Below are 25,425 nucleotides of genomic sequence, written 5' to 3'. Positions count from 1 at the left end.
CTCCTATAAGCCCCTCAATCAACTACCGACCATGCGATACTACAACGCCAGGATGAAGTTCGTGTCCGTCTTCTCAGCCCTCGTGGCCTCGACGTTTGCCACGAATGTCTCGACGATCTATCAGTTTCCCAACGGCACATGGGCCGAAAACATCGCTGCGATGGGTAATGGCTCCCTTCTCGTGTCAACCCTTGACGCTGCTCAAGTGCATATCGTCCACCCACAAGTCTCACCCGCAAGATCATCCGTTATCGCCACCTTCCCGAATGCAACTGGCGCCCTAGGCATCACCGAGTTCCAGAAGAATGTTTTCGCTGTAATCGTCGCGAAGCTCGTTCCCGGGAACGCGACGAACCCACAGAGCTTTTCCTTGTGGAAACTTGATCTGACTGACAAGGAGGAGGGAATCAAGATCAGCGAGATGTCTGAACTACGTGACATGGCTATGCCTAACGGTATGGCCACGCTGAATCACGACACATTGCTGTTGGCAGATTCGATGTATGGGAATATTGCTGCGTACAACGTCGAGACTAGAAAAACAGAAGTCGTTCTGGAGGACCTTAGCTTGGCAGCCAATCTCTCTGCACCTGGACTGCAACTCGGCGTCAATGGGATTAAATCCCACAACGACTACGTATACTACACAAACTCCGCCCAGGCTCTGGCTGGCCGCGTTCGTGTCCACCCGTCTACTGGCAGACCCAACGGCTTTTTCGAAACTGCGCGCGACTCAACTCTCAGCGGTCCCGATGATTTTGCAGTTGCGAAGGATGGCAGTATGTACGTCTCTGCGCCATTGGCAGCACCCACAGGCGACAAGATTCAACATATCGAACTAAATGGCAAAGTTACGACCATCGCTGAGGGTGGATTGGTGGCGGGCTCTACGTCGTCGGCATTCGGAAGAACGGAGAAAGACAACAGTACTCTTTATGTGACCACTATGGGTGGCTTTGGAACGGATGGAAAAGCGAAGGCTGGTGGGAGGGTTGTTGCTGTAAAGCTGCATTAGCAGGACCTGGGATGAGTGAAGCCTCGGACTTAAGATGGTGTTTCGAGGGTCGGGGATTTATGTACTTTCAGGATACCTGATTACCGGTCTATAGCAGAGAGCTACAAATCAAAGGATCTTTATTTTGGAACAACTGACGTCTGTATACGAAAGGGGAAAGTTACAAGGCTTTAGAGCATTTACGGGTAGTAAGCCAAGAGTTTGCAAGCACGTCTCTTCACTCTGGTCGACTTTCTCATATGACCCACTTTGCCATGACGAAATAGGGCATACGACAAGGCCGTAACGCTTTGTCAAAGCTACAATTCTGCTACTAAACGATCCTCTCCGGTACATTGCTTCCACTTGAGCATGAGATACACGTCCGGCCTCCAATATCTCCCTCTCCATACGTCATCGAAAGTGCGATTCGGGGGCGCTACCTCAACTTTGCAGCCGATGGATCTGCTCACTGTCTGCACTATTGCAGCTTTCGTTCTCGCGATGGCCTGTGTCATGTACAGCCTCATTATTACCGCCATCGACAAAGCCACCAACGCCAAACTCCATGCCCCGACATCCGATCTTCGTCTTAAGCGACGCAAGTTCATTGGACATAGGAGTAGGTGTCTTGAGCCAAGTAGAAACTTGCTTTTTTTTTCGCTGACAGAGAGCTACATCATAGTCAACGACGCCAAATACGCAGACACCGACCGACGAGATGATCAAAAACTACAATATCTTTCAGAACAGGAACTAATCATGCTTGGTATAACCACGAAAAAGAAAAAAAGGAAAGGGATATCTCAAGGCACTATGATGCATAAAGCTGAAATACACAACATACAAGGATACATCAGACTGGAATGGCGCCTAAGTGGAGATCTGCAAGCTGCATAGATATCTGGAACACCGATAGGTCATAACAATACACATAGGTATCATCATTCACATCATAATATTAACCTGATGCTTTACCTTGTTTTTCGCTGGGCGACTCATGATATAATTTCCCAGCAGTGTGTTGTCTCAAGGCGAAGATATTGAAGCCCTTTATCCTGCACGTTCACATAAACAAAAGAGCTATTTCAAGCCGGTCGCAAGAAGTGGGGCAATGAGACAGAATTGGAGGTGATGTGGTGAATTGCTACAAACCGCTGCGTCGGACCGTAATGTTGGATAGCAGCCGCGCAGCCTCTCCGTGCCTTGCGGCAAAATCTACTCTAGCTCCAAGTACAAAGCTCTCAGCCGTTTTTTCCTCGAGACCCACCAACAAGGCCCGATCTCGCACAGCGTTGTCTCTTAGTTGAAGTACTCTAGCAAGTGACGGAGATGCCCTTGATAGCCGGGCCAAGAGCGTAGCAGTCTCCAGGCCTGGTGACATTGGCGAACTGATTCACACTGGTGCATGTGGCATCTGTCCAGATAGCCACTACTTCTTGTTAGCTCCATTCATCTTTTCACAGCCCGATCTATGGGTCTGAATGAAGATAGGTACCTTTGCAACCAACGTTGGCGTAGTTGAGCTTCAAGCTCGCTTGGCAAGCGTCGGTGATGGCATTGCATCCGGCGTGGAGATCGCCCGAGCCAGCCTTGTTGCAAATAGTTCCAGTGCAGCCACCACCAGCATAACGGTCGACGGAGGCAACAGCAGCGACCTGGCGAGGCGAGAAGTCGGAGGCAGGGGAGGCGGTGGCCAGGCCAAGGGCGGCAACAATGATGGCGAGAGCGTACATCTTGGAAGGTTGAAAGATTGAAGAGTGTAAGAGTTGAAGAAAGGATTTGTGATTGTTGGCTGGAGATGGTTGTAGTAATGAGCAGAAGGAAAGGGCATTCTTATACTTGTGATCGCACACAACTCAGAAGGATGATCATCAAGCGAGGCTGCAGTCTTGAGGCATCTGCAGCTCTTCGGATCATCGGGAGGCATAGCCTCATTCTTTGCTGTGTTGTCGTTGTTGGTGACGAGAGCTCGGATGTACAGCAGTGTACGGTCTACCCCACGCATGGCCAAGAGCGTCAGCGTAGCGCCAATGCGATTATCAAACGCCAATAGCGATGCCGAATAGCTGACTGAGTTGCCTGTGGCTTGTACTAGCAGATGTGGCTCTTGCGGAGTGTGGACCGTGACGCACCAACGAGCGGTAAGATAGTATAGCTGGCAACGATATGTGATATCCGCGGAAGGAGCTCCGGGGTCATAGGCGATCGCTGAAGGTATTCGGTATCGCTCCGGGGCAGTTTGGTAGCAATCTGCGTGGTAGTTTACATAGGTGAAGACCGTTGCCGGTATGGAGCTAATTCCGAAGATGCAGGGAAATGGGAGGCGTTTCCCTGCTTCTCTATACCCGAATAAGCCAGGACTCTGAACAGTCTTTCCAGGACAGTCGAGGCCATGGTAGCACAGCGTTAAGACCAGTTTAGCGCGACATAACAAAGTGTTATGCTCTTCTCAGCGGTGGCGTGTTTGTTCTGCGATGATAGGGCCACAGTGCGCATTTCCCATGCATCTTAGTGGTAGGTACTCCGACTCAACGAAATCTCTAACACTTACGTACGCTACAGACTACCCAATGAAGGGCTACGCAAAGACGCGGGTGTCGAACAAACCGAACGTATTGGCTGACGAGTCGGCAACCCGGGACTAAACTCATCTTGCAGTCTTCAACGTATACGAAGAAGATCGGTCATCGAGCTGATCATAGGCGGTCGAGCATCATCGAAATATCTTCGAACCCTGCAGCTATATCAGTTGGTTCCCACGCCTTCAAGATAGGCATAATGGTATGCAAGCTCCCTGTAGGTACGATTGCGTGCAGGCTGACATATGAATCTGGTTAGTTATAACGACGAACACTGCTGAGTCTGTGCTAGTCATACCCCTAGTGTTCGTCTTCAATCGCCTGGACCTCATCCCAACTCTGCAAGGCAGGGTCATCTGGTAAGAATTTCTGTAAGGGCGAGAAGTTCTGCAAGCCTTACTGGCAATTTCGCATGCCAGATGTGTCAACAAGCCTTCCAGGGACTAGCTTTCGGGCCACACACAAATGGCGGGCCGAGCCTATTGTGTGCTTCGGCTGCCGCTTACTGCATCGCGCCTGCAGTAGGTGAAGCTAGAATCTCATTTCCAATCTTTGAAGTTGTACTTCCACGTGGGCCATGCTATCCTCACGCTCCGTAGGGAGAAGACCCCTGAAGTGATCGGTAGCCATGGGCATGTAGAGCTTGTCATATACCTAATTCCTCTGCTCGACCATCCGACAGATACTGGACTGGGTAAGATTATAGGTGTTGGGCCTAGACGCGATGGTAGGATGACCGGGTAAAATTGGTCTCGCATAATGGGCGTGCATGCAGACATCGTATTTGACCTGATAACCTGGTCTGTGGGTGCACAGGCGGTCGACGCCGGATCCCCGTCCACCAACAATGGAGCTACATATGTGATCAACGCGCCGGTTTATGAGCTCGGATCGAGAAAGATGAACAGCAGGCTCCGCACAAGATACAAGAAAGTCTTGGCATCTGATGTAGATGGTTGGCGGTCCGTGTGCGGGCGTCTGACTGCTGATGCGGCGGCGGGCAGTGATGCGCGTTCGCCCTGAGTTACAAAGCATTGATCACCTTGATCTGACCACCGAACGCGTCTGTCAGAACTCACTCGACCGTATCATGTTGAAAGACGAGATGGCCACATTGTAGAGCGTGTGATGGAAGCTCCGGAGCGGCTGTCCGCAAGGGCCGTCTCACTAGTGGCTTAGTAAGCCGAATCATTTGATGATCTCATCTCGACGCGTCCATGGGTGAAGTTCAATTTTCATTACAATCACCTCTTGAGACACTTTCTTGTTCTCGCGCAGCCTTGCAAAAATTATAAAGCAACCTCGGACATGCATTTTTGCGACTGTGCACAACAAGGGCTTAGGAAAATTGCGAATATGGAGAAGTGGTCCTTTGCAGCAGCTTCAGATCAGAGCTTCGCGGGTGCTTCTCGTGCTTGTGTCGGCCCACGAGCAGGTGGAAGTGTAGCATAAAGTACAAGAGCAATTATTATGACAGATATACATAACGATGAGTCGTACCCTCCGCCTCATATTAGACTTGACGCCTAAACCTCCTCAATGGTCTCTGTTGATCGGCGGGTTGGTCAGGATCCCAGCCAACCAAGCAATTCACGGTCTCCGCTCCAAGCCCAGGGTCGTTGATGCGGTCGCCGGTTGGCATGCGGAACTGTCCCATAAGCTTGACATACGAGTCAAGCGCATCGACCATAGTCTTCCCTAGAGCCAAGGCCTTCTCAGCCCTAGTATGCGAATAGAATGTCAGGAGTTCGAGCGCATCTTCTCGCATGCCATTCTCTACCAAAGTCTTAGCACTGCGCTCCACCCACTCCATATCTGCGAAGGAAGCGTTCTCGAACCCGTGAAGCATGTTCTGGACGATGGGTAGGTATGTCTCCGGATCCGAGCAAGTGTAGTAGAGCACCTGCTTGAAAATGCGTCCAGCGAAGTGCGTAGCTTCTTGGTATTGGTAGTCCGTGTCTAAGAAAGTGGATGCGGCGTCTTTGTAGAGATAGCGATGGAGACCGTACTCAGGCGGTACGCTCTTTACGCCCAGCCACCACGGATTGAAGGGTGCGGTTACCGATCCCGTCGGAGCGACCCAGATGCGAATCAGATCCGGATCCATATCTGCGCGAAGAGACACAACTTGGCCATAGCCGGCTTCGTCGTCTGAAATGCGGTAGTCGCGAACGCGTTCGATGAGGTCTTTCTCGGTTACCGGAGCCATCGCACGAGTCGCGTTTTCGAGAGCGGCTTGAGACATGTACTTCGCACCTCCGTCTCGCGCGGTGTATCCCTCCGCTTGGTAGGCATACGCATTGAAGATGTTGAACGGCTCGGTTCCGTTCGGGTTCCACCAGCCTTGTTCGACGGCGAAGCTCACGATGTTCGGGCTACCCATGTAGTCTGTACTGTTTTCGAAATCGACCGGGAAGTCCTCAATGTAACCTGGATAAAGCACGCGTACGTCGTTCTCGCCGAGACGTTCTGCAGCCCAGAGCTTCTTGCCTCCTGACATCTGCCATACGACCCAGCCTTCATTCGCGTCTGCAATGAGATGCGAGTTGCCGCCGTAGTCGGCGTACCCGTATTCTGCAATCATCTGGCCAATGAGCTCGACACCTTCGCGGGCGGTGCTTGCTCGTTCCATGACAATACGGGCCAGGTCGGAGTATTGTAACCCTGTCTGAGGGTTTGGCGTCATGGCGATCAGATCATCTCGGTTTTGCGCCCAGATGTCTCTGACAGCAACACCCTTCTCATTCACACCACCGTTCGTCAGAGGAGGCGGGAAGCCTTCGAAGTCGGAGTATTCCATCGAAAGATAGCGAAATGTGTGCGGCACTTGTGAGATGTTCATCAACTTGCCAGGTATCGATGCGTCTTCAGTAACTCCAACTGTGATGGTCGCATTCGGGGCGTGGTCCTTTGCTGGAAAAATCTGAAGCCAGTGCGAAGACACTTCTTCTCCGGTGCCACCTAGCATCACGCTGCCATCCTGTGTCAGGTTCTTTCCGACGTAGAACCCATAGCTTGCCCGAACGGGTTTCGCGAGGCTCAGAAGCCCTACCGCAAGAAGTTGTGTAAGCATCTTGCCGTCCGGTGGTGAAGATGAAGATGCAAGAACATCCAGAAAGTATCTCCGAGTTTTCTTTCTTGCGGATTCTTTTCTACAGCAAGGGTGGGGGTGCTCGAAAGCGGTCCGACTACGTCAGATAACTCCGACACGGCACAATGCGGAGATCATATCGACTGGAGAAGGTCAAGCTTGTAGTGTTGAAGATGCGCTATGCAGGAACCGGTTCGGTGGGCCTTGGCACCTGAGTCGTGAACTACTGTTCGGAAATATTGTCGGGCGCGGCGGCCATTTATCGCACACGTGAGTCCAACAACCGTCGTTCCTTCACAGCTGCACCCATCCTTGACTGCTGGACATTGTAATGTCGTGATACAGCGGCGTTGGAAAGCATATGTCGCAAAATGAGGAGGCGGGGTTGATTCGCAAGCCACTACGCTAATCATGCGCGAAGGAGCGGGTCGCCGGGTATGACTCTTTCGTGGCACTGTCTGAATTCCGTCGCCAGCATGCATCCAGAACTTCTCCGGTGCCAATGAGTTCATCATACGGTGGATTCAATCGCTGTCGTTCAGAGTGACTCATGAAGGCTCATGTCCTCCGCATGTAGCTTTTTTCAATCACCATAGCGGCCGTCGTGAGAGTTTGGAGGGCTTGCGATCTCGAAAGAAACGTAATGTTGATGCCTGGAGGGAGCGCGAGAGCGATAAGGTAAGTCTATGAGCGGACTGGGCAGGTCGACAACGCCCTCGCCAGGTTTTGCGCAGATTACGCCCTTCAGAAAGGCGTTACATTGGTATGTGGGAGGGTCGCGAGGATAGTAAGCTGCCTAGTATTGAATGCATACGCTAGGCAAACAGATCAACCTGTAGGAATGGGTATAAGTATCTGAGGCATCCAGGCTGCAATATAGCAACTCTACACTTCCCTTCCAAATTAGACCGGAGCCCTACAACTATCATCGCATCTTTGTCGTAATCGCCTGCAATGTCTTCCCCCTCGGTAGCCTCTTCCGTTCCGCGTCAGCGCATCCGCGAGCTGTTACCAACTCTGCATCTCGGTCGCTATCAACCTGGCCCAAAGAACAGTCTGACAGACGTTCCCGGTGTGCTCGTACACACTGAGTCTATCCATTCATCTCCTGCGTATCCCGATGCCCCGCCGAACGACATCAACACTGGCGTAACAACCATCATCCCGCGCAAGGACTGGTTTCACAAAGCTTGTTTCGCAGGCATGTTCCGCTTCAACGGCTCTGGAGAGATGACTGGAGCGCATCTCATCGAGGAGATGGGCCTTCTTTTCTCCCCAATCATCATTACGGGGAGCTTCGGCGTTGGGTCAGCGTACAACGGCATCTACGAGTATGCGATCCGCGAGAACTGCGACAAGAATGGGAAAGTCGATTGGTTCTTATTGCCCGTCGTAGCGGAGACGTTCGACGGCTTCCTGCACGATGTGTCCAAGTTTGCTGTGACGCCGAAGCACGTCGTAGATGGCATAGACAAAGCGAGCAGCGAACCTGTGAAAGAGGGCAACACGGGCGGCGGAACGGGTATGGTCTGCCATTACTTCAAGGGCGGCACTGGATCTAGCTCTCGTGTGGTGCCTGGTGAAGATGGCAGGAGCTATACAGTCGCGGCTCTGGTCCAAGCGAATTACGGCAAGATGTGGGATCTCAAGATCGGAGGTGCGCCGATTGGGAGACTCATCTATGAAGAGCAGAAGCGAAAGATTGAGGAGAATCCTGACGACCCGGAATTACTGGCACAAGCGAACCTTCTGTTCAAAGTGAAGAAGGAGAAGGACAAGAAAGATGGATCTATCATCATAGTCCTGGCCACGGACGCGCCGCTCCACCCGCAGCAACTGCAACGACTTGCCAAACGTGCGACTGTCGGATTGTCTCGCGTAGGCGGCTACGGCACAAACTCTTCCGGAGATGTCTTCCTCGCGTTCTCTACCGCCAACGAGTTGAACGTGCAGACTGTCACAGCGGGACAAGCATCTGTCGATCCGTACAAAGCGAGAGAGGTATCCGTGACCATGACCGACGATCAGACAATCAATGCCTTATTCGAGGCGAGCGCTGACGCAGTCGAAGAAGCAATATACAATGTGCTCTGTATGGCAGAGACAATGGACGGTAACGGAAACAAGATTGAAGGGCTGAACTTGGGGCGCGTGAAAGAGCTGATGCAGAAGTACCTGTAGCGTAGTGCATAGTTACGAGAACGGGCACCCATTTCCTCAAAGTGAATCGTACAAAACAGTGTTATTCGAGGGGCGTTTCCAAGCCCACCGTCTGCAGTAGCTCGTGTAAGGATTGGGCAGTTGTACTAATTTTGATAGTTCAAGAGAGCCTGCTACTTGGCCAATGACGTGGTGCGTGTGTCGGTCGCTGTACCCTTTGATGCGATTTGACAGCTGATGCTTGTGTAGCGTGGATCGTCATGCATGATCCAGGCACGAGCCTCATGATTGATGGCTGAATGCTCCAAGTCGATGAACGGATTCCGAGTGCACGCGCTGGGCACGATGGCCACGAGGCTGCTCGTTTCACAATATGGAGATCAGCAGCTTTCCCAGCACCAATGGCAAGGCTGCGCAAATCTACAATGGAGATGATCAGCAAGAGTGTGTGGGGAAAGGGTACCGATCCAAGCGAAGAGACATTCCCGACTCATCGCGCGGAGGTGTGGCGCAGAGATGCACGCGAACTGGGAAGTCGTGTGGGTAAGGTAGAGGCTGGCGAGATGCCGCGCCGCTGTATCGGAGATGCACGAGCAGTCTAGGCCCAGGGCCTTTGGTTTACGAACACGATTGTCGAGCAGCTTTCGATCGGTAAACCCCGGTCGTTGGTTACACACCCAAGAGACACTACAGTGAAGATGATGACTCCTGACTGGAACAGGTAGGTGGAAAGCAATGCCGTAGCTGCTTCATGTATTTGAGTGGTGGAGGGACGGTCAACTTTAAGCTTCCCGGGAGTCACTCCCTCGGCAAATAGCGTACAAGGATCGTACGTTACTTCTGGAGCGCGTAAAGCTGGATTGAGCGGCAGCACGCGGTAGTGAGTTTTTGGGCCACATGATTCGCATAATTGTCTTTGCGTGGTGTTCTGAGGTCTGGACACAGCGCGGTGCAGCTGACGATGTCGGTTCCGCATTGGAGAAGGCCGAAACTCGCGGTAGCAGGAGCAGTAGCGAAACGAACCGAACAGCAGCAAGACTGCGCAATCTTAGCAATACGTGCTCATGGAAAAACCCAAACACCATGGGCGCGTCGTGTGGCGGCGTCTTAAATTCCCATGGAAGTTCTTGCCCTGTGGCACAAACCGGCTGCTGCCACTAGCGTGTGTCAAAAGTGGGTCCGGGCTGTGAGGTTCGAGGCTCTCCCAGAACACCCTTCTTTTCATCTACGCGGTCTGGATCACCGGCCACGACTGCGCGCTACCCTATAACGTCCATCTCAGCTTCAGCCCGCCTGTAAGGCCATAGTCGCGGCATCTGTCATGCCGTGTGGCAGCGCTCATATATGCCATTTGTCCCATTTCCCATCTTCTTCCACCACAGACGTCACCCCTCATGGCGATCACTACCTTTCCTAGTTCTTCTGTCCCAGACCTCACTGAAGTCTTGGAGCGACTCGGGCTGACTCAGTACGCTCAAGTTCTAGCTGAGAATGGGTTCCACAACTGGGAGACGGTTGTAGACATCACGGAAGACGATTTAACCGCGCTCGAGTTTAAGCTTGGCCACAGGAGATTACTACAGCGCGAGATTGCTACCTACCGCGGTATCCCTCAATCGCTATCACTGGAGCCAGATAATAACTCGCCTGAGCCTACGTCATTATCGACCTCTGCTCTGGAAAGCTTCACCAGGCAGACAACATCTCTGCCACCACGAGAGAAGAGGAGGTACAGGCGGCATCCGCGGGCAGACCCAAACGCGCCGAAGAAGCCAAAGACAGCCTGTACGCTCTTCGTACAAGATAGTATCAGGACTTGATCTAACACATTGGCAGATGTAAACTTCGCCGACCAACTTCGTACCGATCCTGAGGTCAGCCAACTGTCCTTTGTGGATATAGCGCGAGAAGTCGGTCGAAGATGGCAAGAGCTTCCTGCAGAAAGAAAGCGTGTATGGGAGAGCAATGCGGCTCGAGCCATGCAAGAGTTTGAAGCCCAAATGGACGAATACAAGAAGACGGACAATTGGCGAAAGTATCAGGCTTATCTGAACGAATTCAAGACGCAACAAGCAACCCCAAGCACGGGCAAACAACGACCTGCGAACAGTCGCTCAACGACAGATACTTCGAACAACACCAGGCAATACTCACGTGCCAGTCCGAGCTCTTCAGATAGCCCCGTATCTCTCCAGTCATCCAGCATATCAGCCGGACCGGAAGCCGAAGCATGCCATAACGCTCTAACGCTGGCCTTCAGTGAGTTGGTCACTCTGAGAGGGGAGATACTCAACGGATGCGGCCAGCAGTTTAGTCAAGCCTTTTTGCCGCCCGAGGATCGTGTCCGGCGGTCCATGTACGCATTTGTGCGAGGAACTGGGTCGCTCCTCTTTATGTGGACTTACGATGAGGTCAATGAGATACTTGACAGTATCTACCGGCCTCAAAAGAAAATAGACGACATGACGCTTGCCGAATGCTTCACGGTCGCTGCTATGGGCTCGCATTACGACATCGATGCCTTCCCAGATCGGATGCGCCGATTGCTCTATGCATCTGGAACCCTTCATTTCAACGAGCAGACTGCTAGACAAGACTACTTTCGTACAATGCGCCTCCTGTTGTCCTTGTCCTTTTACTCGTTACTCGAGAAGCACATGAGCGCGAAGTATCTTATCGGTATGTTTTCTAATACATTTGATCACGTGATTACACTAACAAGCCACAGCTGCAGGACTACAGATCGCTCGTTGGAAGTGCCCGGCTTTGCAAACTTCGTCTCGATCAGCAACAGACAGCCACTGGAGGAAGATATTCCGTAGCCTTGTGTTCATGGATTCCTGGCTTGCCTACACACTCGGCTATCCCACTGAGGTGACAGCCAATGACATCCAGGTATGCCATTACAAACCTGCATTGACGTGCACAACACTAATGTGGCAGATCGCCTGCGTTGCCAACCACCAAGACCAGCTGTCTATCGATGAGCTCATACATATGCAGACCAGCAAGATCAACTTGATAGCCGCTGAGGTTGCTAAGACACTGGCATCTCCAGAGCTGGCTACCAAGGGGAACATTACCATGCTCACGCTGAAGTTGGAAAAGTGGCGTGAAGAAGTCCCACAAGCATTGCAGATCCCTACGCTCTTGTCTAGCGCCGGCCAAGATCTGACAGTCTTCCAAAGGCGTGCGGTCTTCATGTTGCACGTAAGGAACTCGTTCATCTTAGTGTAGAATCAACTTACTGACTGGCTTAGATCATGTATCTCGGTGCGCTGGTTTTGTTGTACCGCCAACTGCTGGTGGCTTCGGCTGAAGCCCAGCTGATCGATGGCACACTATCTGCTTTGAACAACATTTCAGTCGAAGACGTCAAGATGTATCGACAAGAATGTGCCATGGCAGCTCAGAACATCGCTCGCATGCTGGGATTGATCTCTTTCGACGGTACGCTGACAACACGTTGCTGGATCATGTAAGTTCACATACGTGGCCGACATATCTCACGAACTAACGAACGTAGCATATACTGGTCCTTCTCAGCTGCCATCTGCCTGCTCTTCAGTGCAACGACCAAACTCATGGATGGCCAAACTGACGGCGTCGAAGCTGATCTCACGTATGCCAAGTCGTGCATGGACATGCTCGAGCCATGTAAACCCTGCGAACCCGTTGCGGCGCGATACCTGGAGACACTCTGGCCTCTGTACGACCACTTGCAAGATGTCCATCGTCGAATGATCGGCCGATCAAAGAGCAGCATCTTCGCTATTCTTCAGCCTGATCCGAGCCTGTTGAGCCCGCCCATACCCGTGTCGAAGCAAGAGATGGGCCCAATCTCAGAGAAGCTTACAATGCTGCTTACAGATCCTTTTGGGAGGAAGCAGGCTGCAGACGGCACCCAAAGACGCATCCTCAGTAACGATGGGTCGTACTCAGTCTTCTGGTTTAGGTGAGGAAGGCATCACTGGTGTTGTAATCTTCAATCATCGACCAGAGGAGGTTCCGACGGCAGGGTTTGTTCAAACAAATCTTAGAGTTCACCAAAGCTACCGCTGTCGATGTTGAAGTGTAACAAACTACAAGAAGCCAATGCATAGCTTGTCCGTTATCTGAAGTCCACTGGTAGCCAAGCCCGATAGACGCAAAGTCTACGTTGGCTGGAGCCGCTTCTTACAAGATGAATCTGTCATGCTACTAAATATGGCATTGTTCTCGAACGGCTGTCACTCCGGCTTGCGCTACAAGACAATTGATCGATAGCGCGACTGCACGTTTCAGTCGTTCCTGACTAGCAGACAAACCGACGGATTACAAGTCGATGCACCTGCACGTCCCAGGGGTCTCCTGCTATACTCGAGTACTGGTGGATGAGCATGGGGGGGAAGGAACGAAGACCGAAAAAGGGGGAAGAGGCGTCGATATAACCCGCGGTACTGGCTGGGCAGCGTCATCTCAACCGCGAAACTGAAAGTTTGCAATATAATAGTGTATCTTAAGCAGGAAAGTTGAGACTGCATCGTGCTGTAGCGCCGATCACGGGAGCGCCCGTCCTCCGTAGCGCAAACGCCATCATCAGCCAATTCCCACTCTCAGCCCGTATCAGCCTGCATCTGAATCAATCATTGTAGCGTCATGAAAAACTTCACCACCAATCTTTCGTTCCACGGAAGCGTTTCTGTCCTGTCATTGTAGCATGTTGCGATGTTGACGGGTCGGACCCTGTTCGCGGCCGCGGTACCAGCAAGCGATACGCGTAATTCGGCTCCATATTTCATAAACCGAGCGATATCGCCAGTGACGCAGGGCCGAATAGTTCGCAATGCAGGTGTAAGAACCATTCGCATAGAGATACAGGCGGTGCGTTCATGACATCTGCAAGTCGAGAGATGGCGCAGCTGAGGTGGTGATATCGGCCGCTACGCGTTTCCAATAGTGCGGCAGTTAACAATGTCGCGATACCTAGTACCCCGAGCGAACACTTGGGCTAGCGACTATCTTTATCGAAACGTGTTTCAGCGGGGTCGTCCTTGTCAACCGACCGCTCTACCCACGACGTCGTTTTCGTTTCGATCGCGATGTTCGGGTTGATCGGCCTCTGTGCGGTCGGGTCGGTGTAGCTGCACTTGCATCATTGTTGAAGATCATGCTCGCAAATTGGTTTAGGGGTACAGGAGGGAAGTGCGTAGGCGCGCGTACACCTGCTGTATGAGATACAGGAGGCAGTTCGCTTCCCTCAAATTAACGACGTCGCAAAATAAATGCTCCACCGCTTCTTCGTTGTTGACGCCGCTGAAGTGCGGAGAAAAGCAAGCTGTTGATGCGCAACAGGGGACTAACCGCCCACGCCGCGTTTTCTGCCCGAATCCGAAAGCCAGTACTTCCCGGCCGGTGGTGATGCCATCTGGCGCGAGCTAGTTGGCTACATAAAGCAGTCGTGAGATACGGGCTCTGCACAAGCGTGGGCGGATAAGGAAAGGGGGGTGCGCAATATGCAAGTCTAGATCTACAGCAGTCTCCACCCCGGCAGCGCAGCAGCGGGTGGAGCTCCTGGGCATGAGGGAGGCTCGTTCGCGTCATTTGGGGGGTGAAATAGGGAACGGCCGTCCGTTGCAGGGAATAATGATAATACCCTCGAAGCCTTCTCTTTCCCTGGCATCTTGCTTGCTTTGTTTCCCCCCCTCTTATCTGCTTTTTAGCTTCGTCGTGCTAAGAAGCTTGTTCGTTCTCGTCTGCCTTTCGACTCGAGAAGATAGACCGACTGCATACCGATGCGAAGCGAGATAGCCACGCCGACAGAGAGATACGATGGACTACGGATACGCTGTACCGATGGAGAGCCCTTTTGTGATCCCACATGAGGATGTAGAGGCGCTGGGCGAGTCAAAGGCCTTTTGCGCGCTGAGGAGGCACCTGGCTGGTGATGCCGAGTATGTTCATGTTCCTGTTCCTCTTCCCCCGTCGCGAGCAGCTTATCGCGCTTCGTATCGCTTCTCTCCACCTCCACATGTCTATCCACCCCCAGCTCTACGGCAAACCCCAATCACTAACAAGTATGCCAGTTTCTGCGCAACACACACGCAATGTTCTCCCCAGGCGAAACAAACCTATATGCTCCACCGGGATATCCTCCACGCCCTCATCATGCCCGTCGTAACCCTCTTCTCCCGCGCATCCACACTAGCCTCAGCCGCGCTATGCACACAACGCGCTTCCGATCTTGAACTCGCCTTCTCCGGCGAATCCCGCAGCGCATTCATCGGTCTGCAGTGCTTCATAACCGAAGAATCAGACTGGTGCCGCACCCGGGGCTGCCCAGCCTGCGTCGTAACAGCGACCCTCAGCACCGACAGCCACATCCGCCTGACCATAGCCGCAAGTCTGCTTAGCACAGCAAATATCGCGACACCGACGAAAGAAGAACCGCCCCAACACATCGAGGACAGAACACTGCCTCCACTCCCCCACATCCTCCCCGCGCTCCAACACGCCGTTATAAACGACCCGTTCTGGGAGGGTTCGGACATTTGGGGTTACATCCTCTCTCGCGCAACACAACTCTCCGCTGGTATCCAAGCTCTCATCGCTGAGTGCGTGAACCTCGAATCCCTCGTTTCGTCCCCTACGACCGAACGCCCCGGCTCGAAGCGTGGGCTCACACATCCTACGGTGCCGTTTGTGGTATCTGGACAAGCGGTGCAGGAGAAGGGCGTTAAGCTTAGGAAGAGCAAACTGGCTAAGCGGCAACTCCGACTGCGCGACGAGGAGGTGGAGCTCATGCGCAGAGTGGCTATGCAGTGCTGGGCGAAAGCTCAGGTACCCAAGCATGTCAGGGGAGAAGTGTTGGGACTAGGCGATAGCAAGAGGACGAGGAGTTTGACTTGTCCGTGAGCAACGGGTCTACACGGTCCATCAGCAGTGTGCCTGATGGACCGCAAGGGTGTTATATGGCGTTTTGAGGGCTCGCATATGGATGATACCACAGCATACCACTTTTCCTTGGGTTGGCGGCATCTGATGTCGCGGGACTGGTTGGTCTCGCGGCTGGGTTAGGGGGCATATACATGGTATGGGGATATTTCTTTTGTTTGGCATTAGATACTACTGGGGCACAAGTCGTCTTTAGAGGTCTAATATATCTATATGTTCGCTGTAAGTAAATGCCCGTTGACGTACTATCAAGTAAGTCGAGTGCTTTCTGGTGCCGATAGTACCCCGCCAAGGTTTCAGCGATACCTTACAGAGGGTGTTGGGGGCCAAATCCATGCACGACAGCTCGCCAATCAGCAGGTGGGTGGCTTGTAGCTGCCTTACCGGCGCTCTTGCACAGCACTCAGCCTTCCTTCCCAACTTACCCTCCCCACAGACAACACAATTCTACAAGCTCACCCAGTCCTCTCAGCAATCTGTCTAAGCATGTCAAAACGCAGGATCAAATCTCCTTCTCCGCCTCCCGAAACCAAGCGACCGAAAGTATGCGACGAAGGACGGAACGACACGATCTACGAATCGATCCCAGCGGGCGAGTTTATACGCGTGTTGAGACTACAACCCGGCGATACCGATCAGGACATTGAGTGCAGCCTCCAAATTGTTGGCATAGAAGACTCCAAAGGCTCATATGAAGCCATATCATATGTTTGGGGCGACACCAACGACATTGTCGACATACAGTGTAACGGACTGCGGGTAGCTATCACCGTCAGCCTCGCAGATGCTCTGCGGACCTTTCGACACTCATCTGAGCCTCGGCTACTATGGGCGGATGCCCTCTGTATAAACCAAAAAGACGATAAAGAGAAGGGACACCAAGTTACGAGAATGGGCACGGTGTATGCCAACGCGAAATGCACACTTGTCTGGCTTGGATGTGATTACGATGACCAAGCCGAAGATACCTTTGATTTGATCTACGAAGCTAACGCTTTCCTCAAATATCAATACCTACACAAACTCAGTATTGCCTTCGAGGAGGGGCACTTCAAGTATGATATACAGGGGAACTCCTCGGTGCCGGATCCTATCCCCACAAAACCGGATCCCATCGATCCATATGACGAAAGATGGCAGGGAGTCAAAAAGCTACTTGAATATCCTTGGTTCTTACGAGTTTGGACTGTCCAAGAAGCCGCCATATCGAAGGTATGCCGCGTGTTTTGGAGTTTCTTCAGTATCGACATTTCTGACGTGTTGGAACTATGCGCATGGTTGAGGGGCAACGACAGCTTCTATGATACTGTCCGTGATGCTGTTGGTGAGATTCAGCGGCTTCTCATAAATCACATCAATCTCTACCTGAATTACAATACTCATCGGCCAGACTCATGGCAGCAGTCACGGACTGGATTGGTTCACCTGGCCCGTTTTTTCAAGGAAAGAAAGTTCTCGATGATTCTTGATGGAGCCCGGCACATGTTGGCCAGTGATGCCAGAGATCATATCTACGCGTTCTTGGGTTGCTCGTTGGCGAAAGACGCTGACGGCTGCACGCTGGTGGAGGCGGATTATACGTGTTCTTTACACGATCTCCTTGTTCGTGTTGCCTACGCGCTCATGAAAAACCCTGCGGAAGGTCCATGGACTCTTTCGTCTGTCCTCCACGGCTCAAGAAAGAGTGTTACGGGCACTGAATTCCCTTCATGGGTACCAGTATGGCTTGGTGCAGAGATTTACAGCACAAAGATAGCGAACCCAGGCTACTGGTATAGAGCTGGTATATCAGAACGACCTTTCATAGCCAAAAAATCCGGTAGAGAGTACTTGACGGTCAAGGGGTGCATATTTGATACAGTCCTGTGGAAGTCACATACAATACGGCTTGACCAAACGGGGATAACTCCAACATATCCATATTCAGCTATTTATGATACAGATGCATTGTTCATCGACACCATCGGAGAGGACGTGGCCAGGAATGCGGTGGAGTTGGGTATTTCAGTGTCTCAAAGCGATGTTCTCCGTACCCTGTCCCGGGGTTACCCTGATTGGAACCACGCTGACGCCGTTTCCGATGAACGGCAGAGAAGACTTGTAAAGGAATACAGAACAAGTACTCGCATGACAGCAGAGCCCACGGACAGTGAGAGTTATGACTTGGGTCACTATTACAGCCAATTGAGATTTACCGAAAATGCGACCATTTTTCTGACAAGAGATGGGCGCATTGGGTTAGCGCCAGCGGGCGACCTTGTCGAAATCAATGACATGTGTTGCATCTTCTTCGGAGCAACTGTTCCTTTCCTCCTCACGCCAGCGAAGGAAGGCCGACACAAACTTGTAGGCGAATGCTACATACAGGGCGTCATGGACGGCGAACTCATGCAACAGTTTGCTGGAAGCGACCTCCGCAAGCATTGTATTGTTCTCGAATAGGCATACATACGTCTTCCTGCAACAATGTCTTTTTCATGGGTGTTACATTGAGTTGCTTGAATGCCATTGGGGGACCTGGTGTAGCTCCGTGTGGTTTTCCGCAATGAAAGCGTCTAGATAGCCAGATATACGAATGATGACCATCACTCACTCTCATTCAACCATTTATACACCACCCTCGCGTCCTTCCCTTTATACCTGTCATCCTTCATCGCCTCACCAAAAGCCTCCAACGTAGGCTTATCGAGTATAGTGCGCGCCCCAACCATCTCGGCAAGCTGACTCCCCATGCCCAACACTTTTGCGCAAAGCTCGATGCGAAACCCGCCTTCGTAACCCCGTGAACTGGGTACGTTGGCTTGTACACCCGGTACTGGGTTGCTCTTACTCGTGACCCAGCATTGGCCACCGGAAACGTTGATCACATCCGTAAGTAGTGCGACGTCCAACCCCATCTTCGAGCCGATGTTCAGCGCTTCAGACGCGGCGAGCGATGTGATGGCACTGAGGTAGTTGTTGATGACCTTGAACGCTGTGCCTGCGCCGATGTCACCGCAGAGAAATATCGCATCTGGCTTGCCCATGTGGCTCAGATACCCCTTCACGGTAGGGAAGATGTCCTTGTTGTTCGCGCCTGCCATGAACGCCAGCGTACCATCCTGCGCACCCATGGGTCCACCCGACACCGGTGCATCAACAAATGTCAGCATCTTGCTTGCACTTGAACTCTCCACTGCTTTCGCAACCTCCAAGATTGTAGCTGTCTCGATAGTGCCGCATTCCATGATCAGCTTTCCTTCTCCGCCTTCCCGCATTTTCTCCGCACCAGCAAGTACTCCTGTTTCCTTATCGAGGTACACCTTCTTTACAGCATTCGAATCTGGTAGCATTGTTATGACGGTGTCGGCTCTTTGCACGGCATCGAATCCGTTCTTCACTACTTCCACTGGACCCTGGCCTGAGGCATCTGATTGGAACTTTTCGAGCGCGGAGGTGGATACGTCGCATATTAGGAGGGTATGGGAAGAGTCGAGCCCTTTGCGAAGATTGAGGGCCATGGGGTAGCCCATTACGCCAAGACCTATGGTCCATTAGTCTGAGATGGAAAGGAAAGGTAGTCACCCAGGTAGGAAGGGACGCACCGATGAAGGCCACGGTCTTGCTTGGTGAAGACATCCTCTTGCAGTAACTCCCTAACAATTCCTTGTTGTCGATATTTCTATAGTTCTTTTCTTTTGAGTTTATGGGGTTATTTTCGCAAGTGTGTTCTCAGATTCGGTCTTTGGATATCAATGTGGCTGACTTGCTCAGTAGCGCGATGTTTCAAGGTTTCCTGTAGGGTTGCAGTCACGATGGACTCACCAGCATCTTTCCCCGCACACCACCGTCCATCCTGGCTGCCTACTCCCAAACAACATCTCCATTGTCGAAGTTCCCCTCGTACCAAGCCGCGTCGTGCTTCCCCAAGCGTAGCCCCGCATCCCACCCCGCATTGGGGAACTACACATGGCTTCTCCACCTCCGCAACGTTCGCAGATCGGCAATCCGGCTAATACTCTACCTCTCGCCACCGACGTCGAAGTGCAGCTTTTCTGTGTCACTCGCACTCCAGGCGTCCCGCGTATAGAAGCGAGTGATGGAGGATTCATGGAAGTTGGAGAAGGAGCTGGGTCTAGACGATGGACACGAGTAATGAGCGCAGGAAGGCGCATGGCGTACATACATGCCGGATATACGCATTTACGTTAAGATGCATAACAGACAAGACTGCTTGACTCTCGACATCGGATAGGCTTTTGTGAACCCGTTCGCTACTGTTTCATTCGCTTTCTGACATTTTTCGGCGATGGCAACACCAGGCCTTCAACGCTCGGTAACCGACGAGAAACACGAACAAGTGCAGCGCGAATACCTTGCGCAAGATGAAACTCCGGAGATCATCGAGAACAAGAAGAAAGAAGATGCGTTGCGGCGGAAGCTGGACTGCTTCGTTGCGCCAGTCATGATGATGCTGATGCTCATCAGCTATCTGGATCGTGGTAACATTGGATTCGCTGCAACGCAGGGTATGACGACGGATATTGGACTTAAGGGCAGCGAGCTGAATGTGCGTCACGACTTTCATCAAGAGTTCTGAAAGCTGAGGGATTAACGAGAATGTAGACGGCTGTATCGGTATTCTATATCTTCTATATTCTCGCTGAAGTAAGTGCATTCGCTGGCTACAACTCCCCATATCTAACGGCAATTAGTTTCCAACGTCGTTGCTAGTTAAGCGTCTCCAATTCAACAGAGTGATCCCAACGATCACTTTCTGCTGGGGTATCACATGTCTTTGCACGGGCTTCGTCCAAAATTTCGCCGGCCTAGTTGTTACACGTATCTTCCTTGGTTTTTTCGAAGGATGCCTGTTCCCAGCCATGACACTTTTCTTGTGTAACTGGTATACTAGAGAAGAGCTGGGTATCCGTATCGCGTATTTGTTCATCGCGTCAGCGTTATCGGGAGCATTTGGTGGCCTCATCGCATTCGGCATTCTGTACATGAACGGAGTTGCTGGGTGGTCGGGATGGAGATGGTGAGTTTCACACATCGTGCTATCTGGTAGTCCTTCCAAACTAACAGAGGTTCAGGCTGTATGTTATCGAGGGTATCATCACCGTGATTTGGGCAGTCTGTTGCATCTTTCTCGTCCCCAAATCTTTCGAGACAGCCTACTTCCTCAACGACGACGAGAAGGCTCTCATGCGCCAGCGCGCACATCGAACACAGGCCTACTCCGACTCTGAGGGCTCTGGTCATTACGGGAAAGCTGACATCAAAGAAGCAGCGAGAGACATTAAGAGTTGGGTGCATGGTATCATCCAGATTGCAGTTGTAACGATTTTATACGGCTTCGGCACCTTTTTGCCTATCATCATCAGGAATGGATTCAACTTCTCCACCAAACAGGTACTGCCTAGTTATCCAAAGCCCTTATCATTTCGCTGACATGTACAGGCGCAATACCTCGTTATTCCCGTGAACATCTGGGGCGCTATCGTCTACGCAATCGGCGCATACTTATCCGACCGGTATCAAACGCGTTTCCTACCTCTGATCCTCATGGCACCCGTAGGCATCGCCGGCTACGCCATCCTCCTCTCTCCAGTGAGCCCATACGTCCAATACTTCGCCACCTACCTCATCGCAACAGCCTGCTTCCTCTGCACCGGCGGAAACATCACCTGGCTATCTGCGAATTGCGCACCCGATGGCAAACGTGCCGCTTCTCTAGGCATCTTGCTCACACTCACCAATATCGGTGGTGTGGTGTCAGGTCAGATTTACCAGAGCAATGCAGCACCGAAATATACCTTGGGCCATGCGTGGAGTCTGGGCTGTTTGGCTTTTGCATGGTGCGGCTGGTGGATTGTTCGGGCGATGTATAGGAGGAGAGAGAAGAGGAAGGATGTTAAGCTTGCTCAAGGGTATACTATGCCTGCTGGAAAGCAGTATACGGATCGCGAACCGGATTTCAGGTATCAGATATAGATGTGCAGTCATTCGAGGCACACCAAGCATCTACAAATGTTGCATGAATAGAGTTCCGGCTGGAGGATGTCGCGTGACTTTTAAGTTTTGTGTGTCAGTGTAAAGAGTAGCGTGTGTGCTTCAAGATTTGTACAAGCAGCGTGAACAATGTCACAAGGTAGCGGGTTGTACTCCAAGCTTTCCACTGACAGCATAGGCAACACCCACAGGCCTTGAGGTATATGAGGGTCCTACATGACACTACAGTCCGCCCACTCTCATGACCCCAGGACACTACGAACAGTCCCAAATATCACGCTTTCAGGAAAGACATGTTCTCGATCTGCTCAGTGACATCTTCCAGTCCAGGTCTTTAGAATCACGATCAAGGCCAGGGTGACGGGCACCTTGAAGTATGCTTTTACATTCCTCTTGCTTCACTATCTTATTTTCATGGTAAAGCGCCATGCATCTCCCGATGCGAAGATCTAATACAGTGACACGGAGTCAAGCCAGGGTCAGTCATGCCAGTCCTCCTGCTCACGTACTCGCCTGCTTCAAAGCCTCTAGCTTCTCGACCTGTCTCCTCAGCATGACAAGAGCGCCCAGACTAATCTTCCTGAGTCCATCACGCTCGCCCTCCTCGCTACCCTCGGCGCTTTGCTCGACGACATCCTTGGCGGCTTCAATGGCTTTGTCGAGGAGTTTTGGCGCGCCGTCTTCTTGGCTCCGGTAGAGGTACTGCAGCTCCTCCTTGAACGGCGCGACCTCATGTGTGAGCGCATGGTGTATGAATGCGCGCGCACGGAAGTAAGCGCGTTCGGTATAAAGCGCGGAACTGAGCTTTGTCTCTGGCGCTGAACGGTGGACGTCGTAGCCGGCTTCGTTGTAATATGGTTCCTTGACTAGTACGAGTCCCATGATAGAGACTAGAACCTGTAGGAGCGTGCTCTTCGCGGGACTCCAGCTTTCGTTACGCTCATCGGTGTGCCATGTGCCCAACAGACTTAGACAGATTTTGCCATCCTCATATAGATTGGGGTTGACAGGCCCGTTGCCGTTTGTCCAGCTGTGGAAGAAGGCTTGTGGAGCTTCTTGTGGGTATGCGGACCCGAGGTGGAAGTCAATGACGAAGGGCGCGTATTCGTAGGGTGTGTCGTTAGGGCCGATCATGAGGACGCGGAGAAGATCTAACCGAGACTCCCATGTGCGGACGAAGATGCCTGGTGGAAGTGAGCTCCGGAGGATCTTGTGCTCTTTTGCTATCCGACGCATGAAAGCTGACGAGGAAGCCGATGATTGAGAGATATAGTGATGGGAAGACGGTGGGGCTTCTTCGAGGATGAGGAAAGAGGACGGTCCCTCTGTCGGTTGTTCTGTCTGATCATCCAGCGCTATACCGCCTTCTCCATCGGGTTGCTCTTCTGGAGTCGTCTTCGATGTATCGACTTCTTTTGTGATGTCGACAAGATCAGGCATTGACGTATCCGTATTGCCATCGTCTTCTTCCTCTTCATCCTCATCCTCCGTCGACCAATCTCCTTCGTCACCAACAGGCTGCTCACCATCCATGCCCTCGTACTCAATCCACATCTCGTTGAATGACGCCGTATCGAAATCGGATTCATCACTCTCATCAGAGTCATCGATGTATTCACCTTCCAGCGGATCCATGTTACCGAAATCATCAGCCATGTCGCTGCTGTAGGCAAGAGTGACGCGTTCGTAGGGAATCTTAACATCCACGACAGGCTTTGCTGCGCCAAGGCGGACTGTAAGCTTTCCATCCAAGCCCAAGTCAATAACCTCTCCAAACCAGTCGGGGCCAGTGACGTTGAGCGGTGTCTGTACCCCTTCGATTGAGTCTGGGTGTACTAGGACGAAATCGCCGCGCCTTCGTGTTAGTGCTGGGAAAGAGTAAATGTCGTATAGACTGACGTCTTCAACGGTATCGTGTAACTCTCCTGTACTTGACGGAGGAAGTAGGTCTGGGCCGAAGAACTCGATGGAAGGATTCTTGAACCATCGCACAGTGGCTATCCGATCTCGGCCCTTGACTGTCTGGACCACACCCACTTTTGAAGGCTTCTTTGTCGCAGTGTCATCAGCGTCATCGCCGTCGCGGTTCTCTTTGGAGAAGACAACTTCACCAGGCCAAACCTCATCATCGTCTTCTACATTGGGATCTGGCAGTAGAGAAGAGCTGAGATCGTGCGTTATGGACAAGTCTTGCCATTGAACGGTAACCCGACTATGAGTTTGCATCACCAAGAAGACATTGAGATCATATCCCAGGCTTTCTGTCCGCGCGATCCGTGTCACCTTCCCTTGTGGATATCCGTTGGGTAATTTGTTCGTACCGTCGTACTTTACGGCAGCGCCGGCGATGTCCTTGAACCGTACCCGGTCACCCACGGCCACATCGGTAACATGGTATGATTTGTCGACCCCGTTTTCGGAGATGGGGAGGGTTGTGGCGGTACCTCCTGAGGCATCGTATCGGTAAAAGTTGGGGCTCTCGAATTCGTCTCGACCGATCGTCGCCGGAGGCTCGTCTGCATTGAAGGTGACGTTACGCGCGCCGATGCTTCTTGCTAGCCACTGCACGTCGATTTCGGATGCTCTTGTCTCGACTACCATGCCTACAGGCGGTACGCTCGGATCGTATGCGCCAAATCTCCAGTTTCCCCGCCGCAGGTTGCCCTTTTTGGTCTTCACTGTGTCGCCCACGCTGAGCCGCTCGAGAGTGGTGTCGTCCTGTTCCAGCTCTGCCGGATCCTCGACGACCACGACTGAGTTATTGGCCAGCCTGATGGCGACTTCGTCGTATACGTTCTCTACCCGCCCGACCCAGTCGCCGTACACGACTAAGGCCCCCTCGACAAATTCGTGCACGTTGATAAGCTCGTCGGCCGGGATGTTCCGTATCGATAGATCGTCGGTGGTTGTCTGCGTGATTTGGCCGCCGTTGAAGAGAGTCGCGGGGAAGAGGGTGCAGACTGCCTGGGTGCCAATGACCGTACCACTAATATGATCTTCCGCCTTCCTCTTGACCACATCGCCTACGTAAAGCGCGCGATCTAGCAGCTGAAGCTTTGCTTCTGGTATGAGTTCCGTCTTGTACTGGGTCTGCCATGACACTAGGACCGTACCCCGCGGTGGGATGCCGTCCTTCATGAACTTCCAAAAATGTTCCTTGGGAATGTCGGCATGGCGTTCGATGTCGTCGGGGTAGTCGCGCTGTGGCCGGGGCTCGTGCGAGTCGACATCGCCAAAAGATCTCTCTATGATGCCGACGCTGTACTTGTCGTCCTTGAGCCCCACGGTATCCTCGACACAGAAGACGACATCCTGCGCGCTTTGCATTTGGCGTGCTGAAGTATGCGGTAATGTAATTTCTGCCACTTCTGCAGTGTTGACTGGGTTTTGCGGTACTGGAAATGTATTGGAGGCGGTGAAAAAAGGCACGAGATGATTCGAGGGTAGCGTTCGCGGCGGAATCGGTCGTGTCGGTGCAGCTTGGTCGTCGGCGACCGAGAGGTCTGTGAGGAAACGATTCTGGAACAGCTCAGCGAGGAAACGCTCGACTGCGTTGGATTGGCGTGGTCTATTTGCGTCGTCGTCTGGGCTGTCGGGGTCGTCTGTGTGGGAGTCGCCGCGATCCATGACTTCTGCGGTTCCAATGTTGCGGTAGCGGCCGCATGTGAAGT

The 25,425-nt window shown here is 52.3% G+C and overlaps 10 protein-coding genes across 10 annotated transcripts; 6 read left to right on the top strand and 4 right to left on the bottom strand.

Moving 5' to 3' along the window:
* Positions 1-52: 52 nt before the first annotated feature.
* On the top strand, positions 53-1,213 carry BKA58DRAFT_361565 (uncharacterized protein; the record flags this gene model as incomplete). The annotated part of the gene is made up of 2 exons (XM_046168785.1): positions 53-214; positions 296-1,213. The coding sequence occupies 2 exons, from the start codon at positions 53-55 to the stop codon at positions 1,013-1,015; spliced, it is 882 nt and encodes a 293-aa protein (XP_046025467.1). The 3' UTR covers positions 1,016-1,213.
* A 948-nt stretch (positions 1,214-2,161) lies between these two features.
* Positions 2,162-2,784, bottom strand: BKA58DRAFT_385373 (uncharacterized protein). Its single transcript, XM_046170366.1, has 2 exons — positions 2,493-2,784; positions 2,162-2,426 (listed from the first exon to the last, which is right to left on the bottom strand). Exons 1-2 carry the CDS (start codon positions 2,728-2,730, stop codon positions 2,311-2,313), a joined length of 354 nt encoding a protein of 117 aa, XP_046025466.1. The 5' UTR covers positions 2,731-2,784; the 3' UTR covers positions 2,162-2,310.
* A 1,920-nt stretch (positions 2,785-4,704) lies between these two features.
* On the bottom strand, positions 4,705-7,107 carry BKA58DRAFT_179860 (peptidase family C69-domain-containing protein). The gene has a single exon (XM_046165360.1). The coding sequence runs from the start codon at positions 6,647-6,649 to the stop codon at positions 5,090-5,092; it is 1,560 nt and encodes a 519-aa protein (XP_046025465.1). The 5' UTR covers positions 6,650-7,107; the 3' UTR covers positions 4,705-5,089.
* A 294-nt stretch (positions 7,108-7,401) lies between these two features.
* BKA58DRAFT_179923 (peptidase family S58-domain-containing protein) lies at positions 7,402-9,136 on the top strand. Its single transcript, XM_046165362.1, has one exon. It carries the CDS (start codon positions 7,622-7,624, stop codon positions 8,846-8,848), a length of 1,227 nt encoding a protein of 408 aa, XP_046025464.1. The 5' UTR covers positions 7,402-7,621; the 3' UTR covers positions 8,849-9,136.
* A 914-nt stretch (positions 9,137-10,050) lies between these two features.
* On the top strand, positions 10,051-12,947 carry BKA58DRAFT_179864 (uncharacterized protein). Its single transcript, XM_046165361.1, has 6 exons — positions 10,051-10,612; positions 10,664-11,506; positions 11,556-11,722; positions 11,771-12,037; positions 12,088-12,305; positions 12,354-12,947. Exons 1-6 carry the CDS (start codon positions 10,222-10,224, stop codon positions 12,784-12,786), a joined length of 2,319 nt encoding a protein of 772 aa, XP_046025463.1. The 5' UTR covers positions 10,051-10,221; the 3' UTR covers positions 12,787-12,947.
* Positions 12,948-14,662: 1,715 nt separating this feature from the next.
* On the top strand, positions 14,663-15,721 carry BKA58DRAFT_314776 (uncharacterized protein; the record flags this gene model as incomplete). Its single annotated transcript, XM_046167492.1, has 2 exons — positions 14,663-14,760; positions 14,893-15,721. The coding sequence occupies 2 exons, from the start codon at positions 14,663-14,665 to the stop codon at positions 15,719-15,721; spliced, it is 927 nt and encodes a 308-aa protein (XP_046025462.1).
* A 262-nt stretch (positions 15,722-15,983) lies between these two features.
* On the top strand, positions 15,984-18,273 carry BKA58DRAFT_179852 (heterokaryon incompatibility protein-domain-containing protein). The gene has a single exon (XM_046165359.1). It carries the CDS (start codon positions 16,247-16,249, stop codon positions 18,200-18,202), a length of 1,956 nt encoding a protein of 651 aa, XP_046025461.1. The 5' UTR covers positions 15,984-16,246; the 3' UTR covers positions 18,203-18,273.
* BKA58DRAFT_179851 (3-hydroxyisobutyrate dehydrogenase-like protein) lies at positions 18,274-19,469 on the bottom strand. Its single transcript, XM_046165358.1, has 2 exons — positions 19,345-19,469; positions 18,274-19,283 (listed from the first exon to the last, which is right to left on the bottom strand). Exons 1-2 carry the CDS (start codon positions 19,376-19,378, stop codon positions 18,346-18,348), a joined length of 972 nt encoding a protein of 323 aa, XP_046025460.1. The 5' UTR covers positions 19,379-19,469; the 3' UTR covers positions 18,274-18,345.
* Positions 19,470-20,048: 579 nt separating this feature from the next.
* On the top strand, positions 20,049-21,809 carry BKA58DRAFT_469601 (major facilitator superfamily domain-containing protein; the record flags this gene model as incomplete). Its single annotated transcript, XM_046175151.1, has 5 exons — positions 20,049-20,309; positions 20,366-20,407; positions 20,455-20,780; positions 20,836-21,154; positions 21,203-21,809. The coding sequence occupies 5 exons, from the start codon at positions 20,049-20,051 to the stop codon at positions 21,734-21,736; spliced, it is 1,482 nt and encodes a 493-aa protein (XP_046025459.1). The 3' UTR covers positions 21,737-21,809.
* On the bottom strand, positions 21,799-25,388 carry BKA58DRAFT_385362 (uncharacterized protein). The gene has a single exon (XM_046170365.1). The coding sequence runs from the start codon at positions 25,379-25,381 to the stop codon at positions 22,256-22,258; it is 3,126 nt and encodes a 1,041-aa protein (XP_046025458.1). The 5' UTR covers positions 25,382-25,388; the 3' UTR covers positions 21,799-22,255.
* Positions 25,389-25,425: the final 37 nt, after the last annotated feature.

Source organism: Alternaria rosae (genome assembly GCF_020736505.1).
Source record: "Alternaria rosae strain MPI-PUGE-AT-0040 chromosome Unknown BKA58scaffold_5, whole genome shotgun sequence".
NCBI lineage: Eukaryota > Fungi > Ascomycota > Dothideomycetes > Pleosporales > Pleosporaceae > Alternaria > Alternaria rosae.
This window is presented reverse-complemented; position numbering and strand designations above follow the sequence as displayed.

Bases quoted from the DNA above. Each gene is read 5' to 3' on its own strand.
- BKA58DRAFT_385362 (XM_046170365.1), bottom strand. From the start codon at position 25,381: ATGGATCGCGGCGACTCCCACACAGACGACCCCGACAGCCCAGACGAC.
- BKA58DRAFT_179864 (XM_046165361.1), top strand. From the start codon at position 10,222: ATGGCGATCACTACCTTTCCTAGTTCTTCTGTCCCAGACCTCACTGAA. The intron at 11,723-11,770 runs GTATGCCATTAC...CTAATGTGGCAG, and splicing joins TGACAGCCAATGACATCCAG to ATCGCCTGCGTTGCCAACCA. The intron at 12,038-12,087 runs GTAAGGAACTCG...TGACTGGCTTAG, and splicing joins GTGCGGTCTTCATGTTGCAC to ATCATGTATCTCGGTGCGCT.
- BKA58DRAFT_179851 (XM_046165358.1), bottom strand. From the start codon at position 19,378: ATGTCTTCACCAAGCAAGACCGTGGCCTTCATCG. The intron at 19,284-19,344 runs GTGCGTCCCTTC...AATGGACCATAG, and splicing joins CAAGACCGTGGCCTTCATCG to GTCTTGGCGTAATGGGCTAC.
- BKA58DRAFT_179923 (XM_046165362.1), top strand. From the start codon at position 7,622: ATGTCTTCCCCCTCGGTAGCCTCTTCCGTTCCGCGTCAGCGCATCCGC.
- BKA58DRAFT_179860 (XM_046165360.1), bottom strand. From the start codon at position 6,649: ATGCTTACACAACTTCTTGCGGTAGGGCTTCTGAGCCTCGCGAAACCC.
- BKA58DRAFT_179852 (XM_046165359.1), top strand. From the start codon at position 16,247: ATGTCAAAACGCAGGATCAAATCTCCTTCTCCGCCTCCCGAAACCAAG.
- BKA58DRAFT_385373 (XM_046170366.1), bottom strand. From the start codon at position 2,730: ATGTACGCTCTCGCCATCATTGTTGCCGCCCTTGGCCTGGCCACCGCC. The intron at 2,427-2,492 runs GTACCTATCTTC...AACAAGAAGTAG, and splicing joins CGCCAACGTTGGTTGCAAAG to TGGCTATCTGGACAGATGCC.